This window comes from Naumovozyma dairenensis, chromosome 7 (genome assembly GCF_000227115.2).
Source record: "Naumovozyma dairenensis CBS 421 chromosome 7, complete genome".
NCBI classification, from domain to species: Eukaryota; Fungi; Ascomycota; class Saccharomycetes; order Saccharomycetales; family Saccharomycetaceae; genus Naumovozyma; species Naumovozyma dairenensis.
The window spans coordinates 911539-932417 of record NC_016485.2 but is presented as its reverse complement, the minus strand read 5'-3'; the positions used below and the strand labels follow the sequence as shown (position 1 = coordinate 932417).

At 34.4% G+C, this 20879-nt stretch overlaps 9 protein-coding genes across 9 annotated transcripts; 4 read left to right on the top strand and 5 right to left on the bottom strand.

Moving 5' to 3' along the window:
* Positions 1-107: 107 nt before the first annotated feature.
* GAS4 (1,3-beta-glucanosyltransferase) lies at positions 108-1520 on the bottom strand (the record flags this gene model as incomplete). Its single annotated transcript, XM_003671361.2, has 1 exon — positions 108-1520. One exon carries the CDS (start codon positions 1518-1520, stop codon positions 108-110), a length of 1413 nt encoding a protein of 470 aa, XP_003671409.2.
* Positions 1521-1873: 353 nt separating this feature from the next.
* RFA2 (Rfa2p) lies at positions 1874-2807 on the bottom strand (the record flags this gene model as incomplete). The annotated part of the gene is made up of 2 exons (XM_003671360.2): positions 1874-2721; positions 2801-2807. The coding sequence occupies 2 exons, from the start codon at positions 2805-2807 to the stop codon at positions 1874-1876; spliced, it is 855 nt and encodes a 284-aa protein (XP_003671408.2).
* Positions 2808-3197: 390 nt separating this feature from the next.
* Positions 3198-5981, top strand: EMW1 (tetratricopeptide repeat-containing protein EMW1; the record flags this gene model as incomplete). The annotated part of the gene is made up of 1 exon (XM_003671359.2): positions 3198-5981. The coding sequence occupies one exon, from the start codon at positions 3198-3200 to the stop codon at positions 5979-5981; it is 2784 nt and encodes a 927-aa protein (XP_003671407.2).
* A 393-nt stretch (positions 5982-6374) lies between these two features.
* On the bottom strand, positions 6375-6746 carry HRT1 (SCF ubiquitin ligase complex subunit HRT1; the record flags this gene model as incomplete). The annotated part of the gene is made up of 1 exon (XM_003671358.2): positions 6375-6746. One exon carries the CDS (start codon positions 6744-6746, stop codon positions 6375-6377), a length of 372 nt encoding a protein of 123 aa, XP_003671406.2.
* A 319-nt stretch (positions 6747-7065) lies between these two features.
* MED7 (mediator complex subunit MED7) lies at positions 7066-7542 on the top strand (the record flags this gene model as incomplete). The annotated part of the gene is made up of 1 exon (XM_003671357.2): positions 7066-7542. The coding sequence occupies one exon, from the start codon at positions 7066-7068 to the stop codon at positions 7540-7542; it is 477 nt and encodes a 158-aa protein (XP_003671405.2).
* Positions 7543-9057: 1515 nt separating this feature from the next.
* On the top strand, positions 9058-10509 carry PFK27 (6-phosphofructo-2-kinase; the record flags this gene model as incomplete). The annotated part of the gene is made up of 1 exon (XM_003671356.2): positions 9058-10509. The coding sequence occupies one exon, from the start codon at positions 9058-9060 to the stop codon at positions 10507-10509; it is 1452 nt and encodes a 483-aa protein (XP_003671404.2).
* Positions 10510-10941: 432 nt separating this feature from the next.
* On the bottom strand, positions 10942-12474 carry PFS2 (cleavage polyadenylation factor subunit PFS2; the record flags this gene model as incomplete). Its single annotated transcript, XM_003671355.2, has 1 exon — positions 10942-12474. One exon carries the CDS (start codon positions 12472-12474, stop codon positions 10942-10944), a length of 1533 nt encoding a protein of 510 aa, XP_003671403.2.
* A 2313-nt stretch (positions 12475-14787) lies between these two features.
* Positions 14788-16296, bottom strand: BSC6 (Bsc6p; the record flags this gene model as incomplete). The annotated part of the gene is made up of 1 exon (XM_003671354.2): positions 14788-16296. One exon carries the CDS (start codon positions 16294-16296, stop codon positions 14788-14790), a length of 1509 nt encoding a protein of 502 aa, XP_003671402.2.
* A 345-nt stretch (positions 16297-16641) lies between these two features.
* On the top strand, positions 16642-20823 carry RTC1 (Rtc1p; the record flags this gene model as incomplete). Its single annotated transcript, XM_003671353.2, has 1 exon — positions 16642-20823. The coding sequence occupies one exon, from the start codon at positions 16642-16644 to the stop codon at positions 20821-20823; it is 4182 nt and encodes a 1393-aa protein (XP_003671401.2).
* Positions 20824-20879: the final 56 nt, after the last annotated feature.

The following is a 20879-nucleotide window of genomic DNA, read 5'->3' as shown; positions in this document are numbered from 1 at the left end:
TCTGCCTGTCATAAATACATATTGTGCAATATAAAAACTTTCAAATACTGTAAGCGTATTTATTTTTTATTGAATTTTTACTTAGATAGATCAAGCAAGATGGTTATTTACCACAGAATGCACACTATTATTAAAAAGACAGATGTCATTGCTTTCTTTGGCTTCATTTTAAAAGATGATGACTTCTTCCTGGAACCATGCTTACCGCTTTTCGCCTTAGTATCCTTTAAAGGACTCATATCGTTTACAGCTTCAATTCTTCTTGGACCGTCCCATGGCTTTCCATCTTTTCTATAAATCTCGAATTTACATTCGAGATCTTTCTCATCTAAGTCAACAAATTTGCCCTTTTTATGTTGTGTACCTTCTCTGATTAGGACATCAGCCAAGTTCTCTTCAACTTCACCATCCACTTTTATATTGTGATAAGTTTTTTGACATTTGGGAATAACTACATCTTCGGGTGCTATGGAGTTCTTGTTATGTAAATCTAACTTGGAAGAGGGTTCCTGTGAAGAAGAAGCTTCAGGTCTATAGTGATCTCTTAATGTGAAATAATCATCAAGAAGCTGTATATCATTTTCATTTACAACTTCGGCCAAACCATAATTATTTGGCTCTTGTGTAAATTCATATACGAGACCTCCACTAAAAACATCATTCATTGACTCTGAGTAAAGAGCAGTTATTTCATCAAATTTTCTTGGCAGGACTTTATTACAACCAAATTCGGAAAATATCACAGGTTTAGAGTATTTCTCATAAGCTTCAACTAATCGATCATAACCGGAACTTTCCAAAGTTTGCTGTCCACACCATTGATAAGAATTCACACCATAAAAATCAACACTACAATCCTTTCTCGCAGTATCTTCACACTCCAAATATTTAGATAATGGAATTCTGTATTTCAAATCATCTGCAGCAGAATAACCAACAGGTATCCGTCTAGTTGAGTGAACATCTATGTATCTCCTCATATCACCAATTAACTTTTTAATATATGGTGGTGAGTATTGTGCAGATCTCTTATCATTCACAATTTCATTACCAGCAAAGAATCCCAATGTATTATTATATTGTAAAAATTCATCTATGACACTAAAGACGTGTTTCAAATAAATTGTATTATATGTTGTCCATGGTTCGTATCTATTCAAATGTTGATTTTCTAACGGAGAGTTTACATCTAAAATCAAATATATTCCTGCTGTTGCTAACAACGTCATACATTTATCATGATTTAAGTCCGGATTAATTGAGTATATCCTTACTGTGTTTATTCCTAAATCTTGAAATAATAATATATCACGGGCACAGAGGTCCGGGTCTGATAAGGGATCTTTTTCATCGTTGACCTCAGACGAACCTCCAGGCTGATAATCGATGCCTCTTATGAAAAACCTTTCATTGGTCACAGCGTCGTAAAACCTCTTCCCCTTAATAATAATGGGATTAATGGAAGCTAACGTTGTAGTAATGTAGATATTGATAAAAATCAGAATAAATGGTACCAACATGCTTATTCAAATGAGCTTGCCTTTCTAATATTTTCAATTCACCAATAAAACTTCACTTGTTAAGAGAAAAACATGGACAAGATTTTTATCAAAACGGACGGAACTTTGTTAAATAATAAAGTTATATTCTATCTATATGCTTCCTTTGACACCTGTTTATACGGTATTTTTTGTCAGTGTATTTCTCAATTTTTATTTTGTGTCACAAAGCTATTTCAAAAAAACAAACTTTGACGTTACTGAAATTTTAATATATAACAAAAAGAGAAGAATACAACTCTATGATTTAAGATTTCATGACTTATAATATACGAACAAAGCGATAGAGTATATGTATATATTTTGGCTCCTTCTTAGATGGCAAAGAAATGATTGTCATCGAAAGTTGGATATATGAACCCCTGTTCAGTCAAAGTTGCGCAACAATTTCTTGTTGTATTTTCATCTATATTTAAGGATTGGGAAATTAACGGAATTGGGACAGCAAACGTATTTGCATCTTTGCCTTCACATTGTTTCTTGCAAAATTCTAAGATTCTATCTGAAGGAGAACGAGATGATGACGAATCATTCTCACTAACAAATAAAGATTGACCGGAAGTACTTTGTTGTTGACCTTCTTGTACTTGGGATGATGACCCGCCAGTAGATGGATCAGGTAATTTACCATTTGCAATTGCATGCCATTTAATAACCTCCAAATGATGTGTTAGTACTTCGTTAAAACTTTCAATATTCTTAATGACAGCGTATTGTATATTTTTCTTCCCACCAAATTCTTTTAAAGCACCAAATATCTTGACATATGTGCCAATTTGATATTGTTGTGCTACTTGTGAACTAGAATCTTTAGTTGGGTCACTATCATCTCCAGGACCTGAGGCCATATCATTTGCATCTTCACTCCATTTCCTTACCTCAATTTGTCCAGTACCATCTTCCACCGTCAAGTATATATTAGATGTATGATCAGTGATATTTCTAATAACACCGACAAAACAAACATGGTGTAATTCTTGATTGTAAGATACGAAAGGTCCATCTTGAATTTCTTGTGTAGATTCCAGAATTTGTTTCACGGTAACCGGACGAAGAGTATTCGTGTTGCTTCTATCGGATACATCACCTGACTGTCCTACTACATCATTGGTTTCGAAACCACCTCCAGTGACGGATGAATATTCAGTATAAGGTTGATAAGCTAATAAAATGGTTGTTAGTAAAATACGCTGAGCAAAAATTTGAGTGGAAAAGATGCTAGTATAGGAATAACTACATACTTGCCATTGGTGTGACTGTTAGTTTCAATGTAGAATGGTGTTCTAACTTCTTCTATGGAAGCAAAAAGAGGAAACGGGGTATACACAAGTGCTTTACCTTTGAAATGGTCCAAACCTTTCAACAGTACTGTAGTAATCTCATTTCTTGTATGCTGAAAGTTTACGCGTTTCAATATTTTTCATTTTTTACGCGTTCTCGTTTCAAATGAGTAAAAAATTCAAAGTTTTATATTTCATGGAAGCTCATCGCATTTCTCTGGGAATAAAATAGATCTTTAGACGAGTACATCCACTAGTCATAAGATAATATCGAGAATAGCGAAGAATCATTCCAAGTGGTAGTAGTATATATATATATTTGTTTTTGCCGAAAAAATATCGGTGCATTTTTTTAATCATGGAATTATTTTTACAGGCACATCTTTTGCTAAGTTCCGCTCCAAATGTGTTGGACGACATAACATTACCACAAGAAAAAGAATTAGAAGGCACATTGGCAAAGCTTATCTTAAATGGCCGATCATACCAAGTTGTCGACATTATCTTAAAAGAATTATCCCAGAAAGTTTCAGTCGATGAAAATGATGACTCCAAATCTTTGTTGCAGAAGGTTAAAACGTTCATTTCAACCCATTTCACTACCGACAAGAACGTTTCACTTATCTTTGCCATTGCACTTTTACAAACTTTCCTTCAAAACAACTACACTGGTCCGTTAGCACCAATTGATATATTTTCTTTGTTCTTTGAGACCTCGTTATCTAATGAGACAATCGACTCTTTATTAGTGTCATCATTAACAGTTCTAGGTCAACCAGCGTATGAATTGACTGAAGACCCTATCTATTTAATCTTATCCCTATTATTATTGGAACAAATTACCGAACAACCATCTTTATTTGACCTCGAAGATGATAGAGAGATTGATATACCGAAAATTTCTACCGCGGAGACTCCAGCTTCCATGGCCGTAGCACATTGGTGGCGGGCAAGAGCATTAATGGCACAATTGTCTCTTCTACCAGAAGCCACTGGTTATCCTTCTATGATTTCTTCATCCATTTTACAATCTATTGATATTGCGCATATTATTACCAAGAGTTTACCCGAATCGACACCAGAAGATGTCAAGAAGGCCATTTATGTCATTTATTACCTAGAAAACGTGAAAAGCTCATTAGCAATCAATACCGAGCATTTATGTTTACCATCATTGACAAAAGTTAAGAAATTAACAAACTTTCAATTTGTATTAACAGGCGCACGTACAAAGAGAACTAAATTTCAACAGAAAGCTCACTCAGGGTTAATCATCTTAGCTAAATCATCTTGGAATTTACACGAAAACAAAGAATCAATCATGGAATCGAAGACACCAGAAACGTTTGAATTGAATGACGATTTATTATTAGAGAAACCTCATTTTGAATCAATTGGATCAGAACCATTAGATGAACAAATCGTTAAGAGACAAAAATTGGATGAAGATGAAGAAAAAATTATAGAAGATAAATTGTTGCCTATGGCTATTCGTCAAGAATATATTCCACAAGAATTACAAGATTTGGATCCAAATGAACAACCAGCGTTATCAAATTATGATAATATTCAATTGTTATTACGTCTTTATACTATTAGACAAACATCTCCGGCGAAGGATCCCTTAGTGGAAGAAGAATTGGCTTCGTTAATCAACAGAATTATTTATCAGACACCAGCTGATAATGCTAACGTAAATGAGAAAAGAAATTGGACGATTTTTGCACGTTCCTTGTGGGAACGTTCTATGGTTGAGACCACAAGAGCAAAAACGATAGAAAGGGGGCTATTACAAATGCAATCCTTAGTGGAAGAATTAGGGTTAAAGATCCAAACAAGATTGATTCCTCAAGGTAATGCGAATGCAGATAATGACGAATCGCTTGCCGTGATTTCTAGATTGAAATATATTCATCAATTACCATTTTTACCTCGTTGGGAATTAGATGCTCAATTGGCTGAAAAATATATGTCAGTTGGTATATTGAGATCGGCAGTTGAAATCTATGATAGATTACATATGCACTGTGAAAGTGCACTATGTTATGCAGCTGTTGGTGACGAGAAAAAAGCTGAGTCAATTTTAACTGAGAGGGTAGAAAGTAATCCGAGTGATTCAAGGGCATGGTCAATCCTAGGTGATATCAGACAAGAACCAGCTTTATGGGAAAAAAGTTGGTCCATTGGTAAATATGTCAATGCTAAAAATTCCTTAGCAAGATATTATTATAATCCACCACAACATTCTGGATTGACTAGAGATTATAATATAGTGTTAAAACATTTAAATGATTCATTGAGACAATATTCTTTGAATTTTGAAACATGGTATTTTTATGGATGTGTTGCTTTAGAATGTGGTAAAATGGACGTTGCAGCAGAAGCTTTCTCTAGGTGTGTGTCGTTAGATCAAACTCATGCCATGGCATGGTCTAATTTAAGTGCTGCTTATGTTGAATTGAATAAATTGAAAGAAGCACACAGTTGTTTAAAACGAGCCATTGCTTCTGATGCTCAAAAAAATTGGAGAATTTGGGAAAATTATATGTTAGTTTCAGTTAAATTGAATGAATGGGATGATGTTCTGGTAGCATGTAGACAATTGGTTGATATAAGAAGGGATACATCCGGTGAAGGGTCCATTGACTTACCTATTGTGGAGAAATTAATTGAATTGTTAGTTTCCTCTGATTACCCATACTCTGGAGACACTAATGAAACAGAAGGTAGATTAACTCATTATCAAAAATCTTGTTTGGAATTTGTTTGTAATACGTTACCATCAGTCATAACTACAAATCCAAGATGTTGGAGACTAGTGGCCAAAGTAGAAATATGGAGAAAACGTCCATGGGCAGCATTAGAATGTTACGAAAAGGCGTATAGGGCCATTTCACATAACCCTGATTTAGAGATAGATGAAAAGATATGGAATGAAACAGTTGATGCATGCGAAGAACTAGTTTCCGCATATGAATCCCTTGGAGAAATGGAAGGTAAATATGGCAAAAGCAGTTTTGTTTGTAAAGACTGGAAATATAAAGCAAGATCTACGATTAAAGGGTTGATGAGTAAAGGTAAAGGTAGGTGGGATGATACCGATGGATGGGAGAAGCTATTAGAGGTAAGAAATCAAATATAGAGACGAATTTTTGCATACAGAAAGTAAGGGAAAATATATATATATATCTATATATATATTGTATTATTTTCTACTATCAGACTTTATTTATAGTCTATTTATTATACATGTATGTTGTACGCATTTTTAAAATTATGTCTTTAGGAATTGGGACACAATACTTGATGTGTAATATGGTTCGATCAAAAAGAAATGGCATTAAAATTATATATGCACATGCCTATTGGGCCTTTTTTTAAAATGAATAAGACTTGTAAGGTATGAAAATACGTCTTACGAAGACACCATTTGATAATCAAAACAAAAGGGGTTACGACAGCTTTTCAATTCTTTTTTTTAGCATCTTCTGTTTTAAGGTTTCTAGTTGCAAAGGATTTTCTCATGACGGCTATCTTATCTTCCACATCTTGCTAGTTGCCAAGGTTGATTATCTAGTGGACAAGCATCTCTTGTTTGGATCCATTTATTGATACAATGTAAATGGAAAGCATGATTACAGACCCCCCACGCGGCAACACATTCATTATCGGTATCAGTCATAGCTTTCGGTTGACATTCAATACATGGTTCCATAATATGATTTCTACAAATGGCACAGTTATCCACTGCAATATCCCATGACCAGAATGCTACAGCAGTCCATTTTTTAATCTCAAATCTTTTCCTTTGAGTTTGCTTTTGTTCTTCTTCAGGTACTAGTTGTTGTTCTAATGGAGCAGGTGTTATGTTTTCCGAATCTACTTCCATCTTATCAGGTTCACTCATTATTTGCTTCTATATACTTCTCTCTGTTATCGGTGTATATTTCGATAATGCTTAGTACTATTACTTCTATAAGCTGTTTCCTGGGTGATCCAGCCAATATATCGATCTTCATCACCTTTATATTTTGATATTTTTTTATTCCGTAATTTTTATTGCTATAATTTGGCGTTTTATACGGTAACGTGAAAAATAACATAACGTTAATTAAGAAGTTTCTACTTGTTCCAATATAAACCAATTGCTCATGAAACCAAGTTAACAAAGTGAATTACATAACTTTTTGTTAGAGCTTCTGCAGTACAAAAAACAAGGGTTAGTAATGTCTGGGAATAACGAAGATGCTAATGCCTTTGGATCTTTGTATCCACCTCCGCCACCATATATTAAATTCTTCACAGAAGAAAATTTAAGCAAACTACCTGAATATCAGAAACTAAAGAAATCCGGCACAATCGAGGAAATTGATGCGAATAAGGACACCAATGATGATACGGAAACGATTACAAGTGAGTTAGATTTTTTAATCCCACCTGAAATGCCACGAACTCAACAATATCGAGCATTTGGCAATATATGGCAAGTTAAGGATCAATTACCAGATTTAGGAAGTATGGGCATTACCCAGTTATATAAGACGTCTAATGAGATTGGTGGGCCAATGAATTATCAATACAAAATTGAAGAATCGAGAAAATTGTTAAAATCTTTACTATTAAATTATTTGGAATTGATTGGTATATTGAGTATAAATCCAGAACTTTATGAAAAAAGATGGAAAATATTCGAACTATATTAGTTAATATCCATCATTTATTGAATGAATATAGGCCTCATCAATCAAGAGAATCATTGATTATGTTACTAGAAGAACAAGTGGAATATAAAAAGAAAGAAATCGAAGAGATTGAAGCTGTCTGTCAAGGTGTTCGAGAAAAATTGGCCAAAATAGCAGAAAATCTGTGACAAAAATAATCCTCGTCTTATCTACATTAATAAATGCCAAGAATTGCAAGTTTATTTTTTTTTTTACTCAAAGAGACATTAGAGCAACAATATAAAAATAGCCGCTATACCCTGATTGACTTATTCATTTGTTTTAATGAATTAACGTTATCTTCATCGTTGGTATTATTAGCAACGAGCTTGTCTACCTGGACTGAGTGAGAGACGGACCGTGTGAGCGGCCATTGGGAGAATTCGAAGCTTTTCACACATCAGAACAATCGAAATGACGCAGGTGACGCAAAACTAACGACATTTTATTTACGCAGAATACATATAATATTCATGACTTATATAGACTAAATAGAATTAATAAATGCTTGAATTGCAATGATTCACGATAATTAATGAAGCGCTGACAAATGGCCAACAATGTACGGGAACCTATGCTGCCCAAACATACAAATAGGCTGTCTACTTTATCTAATATAAAGAAATCGAACGCCGCTGTTTTTGGTCACCGGTTCGAAGCTTTCTTTTTCATTATACATGAAATTATAGAAAGGCAAGTTAAAAGATGGCTCATTTTCGTTGAAAAGATTTATCATTTTGATAGGAGGGATGCAAATTTTCTCGCAAACTACTAATTAAAAATGACGGTTCTTCCTGCCTTCGTGGAGGCGCTTACAAATTGAAACAAAGACAGAGGCAGTATAAAACATAACTGAGTTTAGTGGAATATATATATATATGTATTTCAGGAAAGTTAACAATGCTTGTATATCTGTATGTAGGCATATAGATTAAATAATCAATTCAAGTAACTAGGTAAGTAAGTAGTTGGGGTAAACATTTCTGTTTGTGTTTGTGTTTGCCGTTCGGAGCGGGTTTTATTGTTTCGGAATAAAGTTCCCCGCCATAATTTTTGACAGCAACAATGGGTGTGGTGCACGGAGTGTGTCGGTGCCTGGGACATTTTTCTTTTTTATAAAGGAAAACCCATCGAATTATGGAAATAAAAACCTACATACATATTAGAATAATAAAGACATCGCAAAAAAAATAAGACTGTTTAATTAACATTGTTTACATAAATACTTCAAAAATATAAGTGGTGCAAGGCTGATTTAAAGAGAAAAAAAAAAGTGTCCCAAGAAAATAAATAATCGAAAGGTTCTTCATTGTTTTCCTTATATTTCGAAGAAATTTTTTTCCAGAATATATATACAAAAACGAAACGTCGAAAATAGGGAGCCGTATATATCAAAGTACTGAAAGAGGAAGCAATATTTAATCTTTATTTATTGTTATACCCCAAGAAAATACAAACCTTCACAGCAATTACAATAGTACTATCAATAACGCTTCCATGGATCATATTATTAATAACAATAACAATACAACTCCTAATAACGAGACTACTTCTAACGCCATTACCTCTACTGTTCCAACAAACGTATTTTCCACGGTTGATAGTAATACCAGTAAAACTGCAAAATCCAAACAATCTAGCAACTCTTTATTTTCCCTAGAAGGGTACAATAATTCTAGCTATTCTAAATTGGATTATCTCATGAACAACTCATCTTATTATTATGACAATGATGAAATCGAGAAGGATCCATGCTTTCTTCCAAAGGTTAATAATACTCTTCACTTTGAAACTAAAGATATTCAAAAACCATCTCCTTTATCACATTTAACTTTTAATTACCCTCAAAAAATGGAAACAATTACACCAACAAATTCATATATTGTTGATAATACTACAAATATCACAGCCGACATCCATAATAATAATAATAATAGTAACACATTAACGCATCAAATTCATGTTCCAAACAAATTTGTCATTATTATGATTGGTTTACCTGCAGTTGGCAAATCGGCCATATCTAAACAATTAGTAGAATATATTTCTCAAAACTTTACCTCTAGCGATGATCGTGTACCATTACGTATCGAAATATTTAATGCAGGTGATATGAGAAGAGCTATGAGTAAGAAAAGATTTAATACAGTCATGAACTTACCAAATAATTCCACTGACGATATCTTTAATCCTAAAAACTCAAATAAAAAGGAAGAATTTGCAAAATTGACTTTAAATAAATTAATAAATGAGTTAAATAATGATTTTTGTGATATAGGCATATTTGATGCTACAAATTCAACTGTACTAAGAAGAAATTTCATTTTTGAAACTTTGTTTGAATTTAATAATCAACAAACAAGCAATTTTAATCTAATTCCAATCGTTCTACAAGTAACTTCTTCAAATCCAAATTTTATTAAATTCAATATTCATAATAAATCATTCAATGAAGATTATTTTGATAAACCATACCATCTTGCTGTCAAAGATTTTGCCTCGAGGTTAAAACATTATTATTCTCAGTTCGTTCCCTTCTCAACAGATGAATTTAATCATATTATTGAAAAGACTCCTGATTGTAATTTATTCTATTTTAATATAATTGATGCTGGCTTAAAATTAATTCCTGAAAAAGATCATTATAATTATTTATCTAAAGTTCCAACAAATTCAAACTCACAACGAATCCATTTTTTAATTAACTTAATCTCTTCGTTTGTGCAAAATTATAATCAATTATATGGCCATTTATATGTCGAGAAAGTTGATAATTTCTTCCAAAATGAACAAGAAATACAACAACCAATTGAATTCCCACAACATTTCATTCAACCAGCAAGAGTTGATAATATAAATTGGGATAATTCTAAAAAATTAAACTATTTATCTGTTTTATCCGAAGTGGTAAACCATGATTATTTAAAGGATTTATTTGGTAATAAATAATCCTTCTTCAATGACGTTGACTGCATCTCCTCCTGAAAAAAAACAGTAAAAGTAAATACAACTACAACACACTCTCTCACCTCCTTTAAAACATAATTGTTATAAAAACTTGACAACGATAAAAGAAAAGATACATCGCCATAACACTAATGACTAATGACCCTCCCCTTTGATGACCAGCATTGCCACATAATCAAGCAGTAAGATATAGAAGATCTTCGCTAAAAAAAAATTGTATTATTACTATCAATTTAATTCAGTATACTTAATATCCATAATTTTTAATATATAAATATATTTTTATTTCACTTTTTTGTTTTCCCATTTTCTAATTTTGTTTTCAAAGTTTTTGTTATGCTCGTCCCTTTTTTATATAAAATAAATATGCTCCATAATTATTTATTTGTATGCTACTTCATAATACATAGAATCTTACCCAAGGCCTGGTAATCCACTCGAGTTATTAGTCTTTGGTGTCAGTCCCGGTAATTTGGAATCTATATCAGGTGTATTCAAAGGCGTATTACTCATATCCATACCAGTATTTATATGGGTATGCATATTCATATTCATTGTATAAGGTGGCATCCCTGGTGGTACCATCGCGCCATTAGTATTAATATGATTACTCATCTGCATTCTATTATTACCGTTTTGCATGAGTAACGTATTATTTGCACCTGTCATGAAATTACCGTTTATCTTTGATATAGTATTATTATCATCGTTCGTCGGTACCGGTGGGGCTACACCATGTTCTGTTTTATTCCTTACAGCATTAATATTATTATTGATACCAAAGAACCATCCATTTATCTTATCATTATTATACGTAGGATCATCATATGCATTAGGATCAATAGGGCTAGCTCTTGTCCAAAATCTCACAGTTCTATCCTTGGACGCACTGGCTAAAATATTTCCCATAGGATTATATGATAAGGAAGTTACACATTTATCATGTGCGTACGGTATCACATGGGTTGGTTTGGTCAAATCTTGTAGAAGATCAAAATGTTTGATTGATCCATCATAATTCCCCACTGTAAACATGGATTCATTTATTGGATTCCATAATAATGTCATATAGTCTACTTCATCTCTAACACATAATAACTCCTTCATACTATGTCTTATATCAAATACTCTACACGATTTATCCTTTGAAATTGCAGCTATCATATTTCCACCTGTCGGTTGAAATTTTACCTTTAATACGGTGTGTTTAAATTTTAGTATTGTCGATACACAATTGCCTGATCTGGGATCCCATAATTTAATCAAATTATCTTTAGAAGCAGAAATAATTAACCCCATTTCTGGATGCCAATCACAACTTTTAACATCCCAATGATGACCGGATAAAACTCTTTCCAATTTACCATTACTAAAATTCCAAATTTTCAAAATATTATCATCAGAACAACTAACAAACTTCGAATCATTCCCACTAAATGCCACATCTCTAATACATTCCGTATGTGCATCATCTAATTCTTTAACCATATTGAAATTTGCTTGCCAAATTTTAATGATACCATCAGAATCTCCACTAATCATCCAATCACCATCATGACTATATTCCATAGTGGTAACAGATGAATCATGAGCTTGCATCAAACTTTCAAAATTGAATGATGTCCCATTCCAAAGTGAAAATTCACCATTATAAGTCGCTACCACTAACCTCCTACCTTCAGGTGTCCATTTAATCGCAGGAATTACATGTTTAACCTTATTTGAACTTAGATGAGTAAATTTACTCGGTACATTCAAAATCCGTTGCATATTATAGTCATTATTGTATGCTGATGGTGGCATTATATTCGTGGCGTATGATGTTTCAGGCTCAATCGTAGGTATCGTTGATAATCCATGCTTCTTGTTGAATTGTAATCGTGCGTATGGTGAACTCAAATCGACTGTTCTACGATGTATCACGTACTTCTTTTGCGGTTGATCCATTTTATCTTAATATGTTGTAATGTATATGGAAAATGATGTATGAAGCGTCTAGTTACCGTCAGGTGTATTATAGTTTTTCTCTGTATTTATTTCTTCAAGGTTTCTTTAAGAGAATATCTCAACTTTCGTAAAAGTTTCACTATTTCTACAATTTTTTGTAGACTAATATTAACATAGATAAGGCGCTTAGATAAACTTCAACAATCCTTCGAGTTACATCGACCATGCAAGAATACAACAAAGAACTTATGTCTAATTCCTCGCTATATCGCCGATATTGAGTAACCGAAAAGAGTTCAGGGTTATTTCCTCTCTTAGAACATCCCTTACATCAAGTCTTCTAATGGCAAAATCCCGAAATGATTCATCTTCCATTATTTGGCTTTCAATCTGGACATTGCTTCATCCAATGGCAAGAATTTAAAAAAGGCTAAAATCAAATCAAGCAAGAAATTAAAAAAAGATTAACAAGAAAAAGATGGTCGAAAGTGAAGAAATGAATGACAAGGGAACTTCAACTAATTGTGAAACATCAACAGCAAGATCTCAGAAGGCATACTTCTGAAAATGAGGATAAATTGATCCCAGTGAATATAGAAATAACTTCCAGAAAAGAGAAGGACTCTACTGTGAGTTCGAAGGGACGAGGCTATTTCATCTTTTGTTGATACTCTCAGACCTAAATATTCAAAAGTATTAGCATGTACCTGCTACGACCATTTTGACAAAGCCGTCAATGGCCCCATAACAGATAGAAGGCGTCTTAATGTAGCTCCTAAACCAACAAAGAAACAGGGGAAAAGTGACGTTGGATCTGCTTGTGGGTCACAGATACTGCTTCAGGTAGAGGTAATATTTTAATATATATTAAAATATAAACATTCGACAATAGTATCTAGTACACATTATTCACTATTACTATTTCCACCTATCGTAGCGGCATATTCATCTTGTCATTTTCCACCTGTTTGTGTTTCTTGTTGTATGTGTTACCACATTTGTGAGCAACAATAGACTAGCCTTCTTTTCGGCGAGGATACCACAGACCAAACCTTGACATAAAGTCGTTTTGGTAAATACAGTTTCAAATTCTCATTGGAATTATTTGGTTTCGAAGATAAATCATTTTAGGATTTTGCTATTAGAGGGCTTAATGTTAGAGATGCCCTAAAAGAGCAGAACCTTGAAATCTTTTCGGTCACTCAATATTTAGCTGACTCAAACATATGGTTGGATAATTTTGGAAAGACCCCACACAGGTGGATTTCTTTTGAAGGTCAAATTTGTGACTCTTACCAGAGAGGATCCTAGAACTAACTTAATTGGTCCAAAAGGTGTTATGAGAAAATTCTTTAGAGACCCCAATAACTTTTCTTTTGATGATCAGGCTGGAAAGTCCACTATTGGTGCTAATAAAGTAATGTCGGATAGCAATAATAGGTTTAATACTTCTACTGTTATATTATACGTAGGCGGTTGATCCATTACATACGTGGAAAAGATTGGCCGGAGAAACGGCTAAGAAGAAGGCTGCTTTCATAAAGTTGGAGAAGCATTCAGGCTTTTTTTCATTCTTTACTCCAGCTCACGATTATAAGCCCTCATGAGTTATATAGTTCTTGATACTTTTGACCAAGAAAGATCTCTGTTATAAATATTCAATGAAGTATATATTTTTAATTAATTGCATTAATTCATTGTAAAAACTGCAAAATATTCTCATCTCAACGACCATATAACCTATGAGAGGAATGGGGGATATAGTTATGTTAAAGTCCAAGTTGAGAAAACCAAAAATGATCAGGACCGATTCGCTCAATTAAATAAGTACCTGTAAATCTAAGTTAAACGCAGTGGACATCGGTAAAACTCGCATTTAGAAGCAGCTTTCTTTCTTTTGTATTTACGCATAATCAGTGAGATCTCCGAGAGGAATGTTCGGTGCTACTACGCAGATTCCGAATCTAAAGTTAAAGACACTGTTCGTATGTACTGGAAATAGGAACTCGATCAATGAGGGAACACCAGACTTTCAGCTACCTGGCTTTCAAGCATTTAATATGTCTTTGTCTATACTGTCATTCATCATGAATGTTGGGCTTTTTCTAATGGTTTCTTTCACTATCTAATGTATTTGAATGACGAAAGATGACTAACCCAAATCTATAAGATATTAATGATTTCCTGCTTCGAACAAAATAGCCATTCATAAAGATGGAATAAAATAACAATAAAGTACGTTTTAGTAGACGATAAGTGAATATATAGATATATCAATGTGTGTGTTTGTTTATAATGGTAAAATTACTTTCTCTATAAGAATTCATCATAGCCATGAATATATCTTGGATACAATGACCATACCAAGGTGACTAAAACAACCATTGCCCAACATAGAAAGGGGATCCATTCTACGCCAGCTATATGAGTGATAACACCTACACTATAAGGTAACGCAGCACCTCCACAGCCACCTACCGCTACTGCGATACCGATACCACTAATGTGTAACCTCCTTGGTAAGACTTGTAAGGCAACTATACTTCCATTTGGAAACAAAGGCCCAATAAAGACACCACAAAGAAATATTACAATGAATAAGACCGCAAAATAAAAGTTAGAATTGGAATGGAATAATCCAACAACAACAAAGACTGTATACCAACAGACAGTCAAGTAAGCATAAACTCGATTTGCTCTATAAACATTGGGGAAATATCGATCAGAAACAAATCCTAAACATAAACGACCTACAGTTAATCCCATCCAATACGATGCAACAATATATGACATGGATATTTTGTTATCAGATTTCGTTTCCAAAAGATATGTGAATAACCATGAACCAGTGGAAATTTCTGCACCAAGATAAAGGAAAAGGAAAATAGCATATAATAATACCGGTGGTTTTTGTAACATCGTAAGGAACTTCGCTTCATCTACTTTCTCAATGTCCAAGGCATTTTCTTCCAACGGGGTTTCACCCATTTCATTTACTTCATCTTCCTCGTGACAGATATAGTCATATTTCACTGCAGTTTCAAACCGAAAAGAGGGTATAACAATAATGAGAGCGATCGCAGATATTGTTAATGGAATGAAAAAAACCAACGGCCAATGCTTTGCTCCAACAAAATGAGAAACAAGTGGAGGCGTCACCATTGCTGCAGCACCATAAGCAGCATGCATTAGACCCATAAACTCATTTTTATGAACGACTAAATTTCCAATGAGCACGTTCCCTAGAGAATCTAATATTCCAACCGCTAATCCCAGGGGTAAGTAACAAAACAGGTAAAGATAAAAATTAGAAGGTTTGCTAACTAATATGGAAAAAAATATCAAACATATTGATGTGGCTATAATGACACCACCTCTGGTTCCGACAAGACGATGTACCCATTCGTTACAAAGGGATGCCAACGTATAGCCTAATAATTGAAGGAAGAAAATAGTGGATACCTTGACGCGAGAAATGTTATACTCCTCCACTAAAGTGGGCATTAGCGAACCTGTTGTTTGATCGTTGAGACCAAATACTAGGAACAATAATAATCCTGCGAAGATTTGCCATCTTACGATATGTATCTTTTGATAATTTAAGGGATATACTTTTATTACATGGTCTTTCCAGATGACATCTCTCATACCTTCCAAGGGGAGCGCATTAATATCGTCGCTACTACTTTTACCAGCTTTGGCTTCTCCCATTAAGGGTGTTGCATCTTGCGCTGGACTCTCTTTCTTTTGTTCATTGGTATGTCCGTCGGCTGGCATGAGATCTTCCATTTCGATATGTCCTAAGGTTGAAGGGTCGTCCATTGTATTTTCTTGGTTATGGTCTTCTCTTAATTATATCTTCTAACAATTGTGTAGCTACAGATATAAGCTCTTACTCCAAACAGCAATTCTTGACTTCTGGAATCTCTTAAGTCAAGTCCTTATAGAATCAAATGTAGATGAGCTGACAATTTACCTTCAATAAGTAAAATTTCCAACTTTAGCCGCGATGAACATTTAGCATCTGGGAACAACCTCTTTTAACTACAAAACCTATTTGGGCTTCATCGTTTCATCAGAAAGCAATGATACAAGCCCTCCAACTAATTCATAGAAAGCTTTGCATAATATATAATCCATGCGGTATACGTAGTTCAAAGCAATTGAATGATGAATATGCCACCAAGAAGAGATATCGCTGTCTCGCGAAATAAAATGCATTCAACCCATCATGGATCGCTTCCGAGAAGTTACTCGTCCATTGGGAGCTCAATGAAGAATGATTCTAGTACAATAACATCTATCAATAGATCATCCTTAAGAACTTCCTTGCACTTGCCTAGCTCTTCAGAAAGATCATCATATTACATTCAAAAACATTTCCATAAGAACAACATCAGCAATAATGGTAATAGTAAAAATACGGATTCAGTAGGATCGACTGATAAAACCCAAGGAAAAATTAGTAACAATAATGGCAATATATTAAGACATGCTGATCCTGCAGAAAGTAAACAATCATCAGGTCTCCTGTATAGTCATCGCACGAATAAAGAACTTTCAAGTATTAGTAAAATTAACGACCCAAATAATAATGGTCTAATGTGTGCAGGGAAGGACCATCTGGGGTTTTATAGATTTTCACCAGAAAATGAATCTATCACATTAGTCCATGATATCTTAGATTCTAATTCTGGTTCATTACGACATGGAGTGAAGGCAACAAATAACAGAATCAAAAGAGGCAAGAAAATCAAACTGAGCACCATTGCAGACATCAAGACGGGATTTGGTGAACAAAAGAACCTTATTGCCATCTGTACGAATTCTACTGATATATCAATATTTGATATAATAAAAATATTAATCTTAAAACCCCTTATTAACCACATTTCTGAGCATACAAGATCGATCAATAGCTTTGATTTTAACATGATCCAAACACATTTAATAATTAGCGGGGGGCAAGATGCATGCGTGAAGATCTGGGATTTACGATCAAACGCAACGAGAAATTCAACACCATGTGATATAAGCTTTAATACAGCATCAGATTCAATTAGAGATATTAAATGGATGCCCGGCCATGACTTCGTCCATTCCATAAATAACGGTGCGGGCTATAAATTTGCATCTATACATGATTCAGGATATTTGCTAAAATACGATATAAGGAAACCAGGTCAAATTGAAAAAAAGATAAACGCTCATACTGGACCTGGTTTATGTCTTAATTGGCATCCCCATCATAACTACATAGCAACAGGAGGTAGGGACGGGAAATGTTGTCTTTGGTATCTTGGTGATAAACCGTCTCCAAATTTAGAGAACGCTATGGAACAAATCAATGAAATGTCGCAACATCCTCCTTCCTCGTCACATTCAATGTCGGCAGCATCAGTATTGAACCATACATGGAATCCGGGGAATTTAAACTCCAGTAATGTATCATCCTTCCCTGAAATGACCATTAATACCGGGTCACCCATAACAAAACTGAAATTTCGTCCGTCGTTTGATGTAAATGTTTTCAACTCATTACTGGCATTGTCGTCTATGGGTGACGAGGCCCAAGTTTCTATATATTCTCTTGCCAGAAAATATATTCCAAAGAATGTGCTATTGACATCGGCATCTTCGTTAGGTCTCGCTTGGTGGGATGACGCTCTAATTTTCAATGTTGATAAAAATAGTTTTATCAACGGTTGGGATATTTCCAAAGAACCAACGGTTTTACAAAATTTACCTAAAAATGTAACAAAATGGAGGGATCTGGATGGGAATGGTCTATTATTTATTGATCAAAAAGCTGGAAGTTACGAGGTTGCCAATGATGTGAAACCAGTAATTTCCAAAAAAGCTCTAGCTTCTAATAATCGAGTGAATATTAACCAGATTTTAAGTCCTATCCCTTCTCAAAGTACCGCGGATACTGTGATACCTACTACTACAAAGAAAATAATGCAAAACATAAAGATGGGATTAACAGGCCATTCAAAACGCCCTTCTATGCATTCTCTCGAGAGACCCTCTTTGGGCCAATCTTTTAGTACTAGAAGTGTTCTACAAAATAAAAATAACAACACTGTTTTACCACCTAAAAATGTTTCGTCTTTATCTCTATCGAACGTACAAAATAACCATAGTAACATAGTGGATGTAACTATTAATGGACTGATAGAAAAAAGAACTATTGATGAACCTATAATTGTAACGTTAGATTTACCGTGTATTTTAAATGATATTAGGATGTCACAATTACCGAAAGATTTAGTAACAGAGGAAACCATGAGAATTAAAGAATCGCCAGTCGAAGTTTTCAAATACTTGGCAAAGGAATTAGAATTTTCATACATAAAGGGGCGTCACTATGACATTGAGAACGGAATAGATGATGATAAAATACGCGATAAGGACCAATATGATAATGAAAAAAGTAAGAATGAAGCACATGAAATGTTAGGGGAAAAATACGGTTTATTGGAGAACACGACATGGACAAATTTGATTGCCAATAGGAGAAAAGAAGAGCATGAAGCTTCTAACTCGGATGATGCGACATCGATTTCAAAATCATCTATATCGAGTCATATACTGGATCGTTCAGTGACTGGTGCTGGTGAAAGTAATGAAAAATCACCTTCAATCAAACCGCCTTCGAGTTTAAGGAAGACTGCAAAACTGAGAAAAGAACGAGAAATCAGTAAATTGACAGAAAGTATGCATCAATCTGCAGCAATTCAAATCCAGGATAAAACTGATACGCTTATCGATTTAGTATCGATATGTAATCATAACTCTGAAGTTTATTTCAGAATTGGTGATTCCCCAAATTTTAAAACATGGATATTAATCAGAGATGCCTTGTTATGGGAATTGAAGAGGTTAAATGATCCTCTGAAAAGGGAAGTTATTTACGATAAAGAACAGCTCACCCATGTAATGGGGAAAATCCAAGAAGGACACGCCAAGGATACCGATGACAAAACTCAAAAAACATTAAGAAATGATAAAAACAGAATTTCGAAACGAATAGAATCTATAGATTCAGATTCCAGCAAATTTATTACTAGTGATCGTGGTTCCTTCATAGAGGAAAATTCACTTACGGTGGAACAATCTTCACCTGAAATTAAAGAAGTATCAGAAACAAGTGAGGAAGATGAGTTACGCCTGGCAAAACAAGAAGAATGTCCGCAACAACAGAAAAGTATGCTGGAGTCCATCACGGAATTACGAAAACTAAGTAAGTTGGGAGATGGAAGTAGTCAAGATGCCAGTGCGGTTGAAGATGAGAATGAACTGAGCAAGAGAAATGTCAACAACGTACAACCAAAGAGCGCTATATTTCAAAGCGATAAGGAATCTGTTAAAACATCTAGTGAGGATAAGACAATAGAAAGCTCGGGTGACCAGGGCAAAAACGATGATGTTGTAGCTGTTGCAACCAAAACGAAACCTACTAAAATAATTCCGATTTTACGAAGAAAATCCGAAAGACCATCTTTTATCGATACTTTCATGACAGCAATACCTCCTACTGACGGTGCAATGGGAACCAAAAGTCCGCAGCTGTGTAATACACCATCTCCGTTTTCGAATACCAGCCCTCGGAGCCATATGTCATCATTACGGAGTTTTGCTGGAAGTCCGTCAGACTTGACTTTATTTAGAAGGAAAACTACAAGTTATTTCCAAAATGAGGCTTTGGATACTAGCGGGCTAGATCTAACATCTTTATCGAGCGGAGAGAACGATGAGATCATAGAACCAGAACGTAAAGTACACGTCATTCCTCCGTGGAATACTAAGAGAATCATCCAACAAGTCTACGAACAAGCAGTTGCTGAAGGAAATGTATTCTTAGTGATAAACATCTTATTGTTATTCCAAGATATGTACCATATTACTAGCATGGATATCGTGAAAAGTAGTGTTTATCATTTTATATCTTTATTACACCGTTATGAGTTATTTGGATGCGCAGCATCGTTGTTAAAATACTGTCCTTGGAATGATATTATGGGTGCAGAAGGAGATCAATCGACCATTCAAATTTACTGTGAAAAATGTGGGGCTTTATTAATGAACGAAGTATCTAAACGGAAGCTCACTATGGAAGCACAACAAACACATGACAAGACTGTATTGGGGAAATTTGGCTATTGGTATTGTGATTCCTGCAGAAAACCAAATAGTTTGTGTGTTATTTGTGAATGCCCAATGAAGAAATTAACACTTACAGCTTTAAGGTGCGGGCATGAAGCCCATTTCCAATGCTTTAAGAACTGGTTTCTTGATGAAGGAATGAATACCTGTCCAGCTGGTTGTTTAGGTGAATTAATTTAATTAGAGAACGATATTTAAGTCCATATATTCTTCTACAAATAAATGCATCAAGCTAA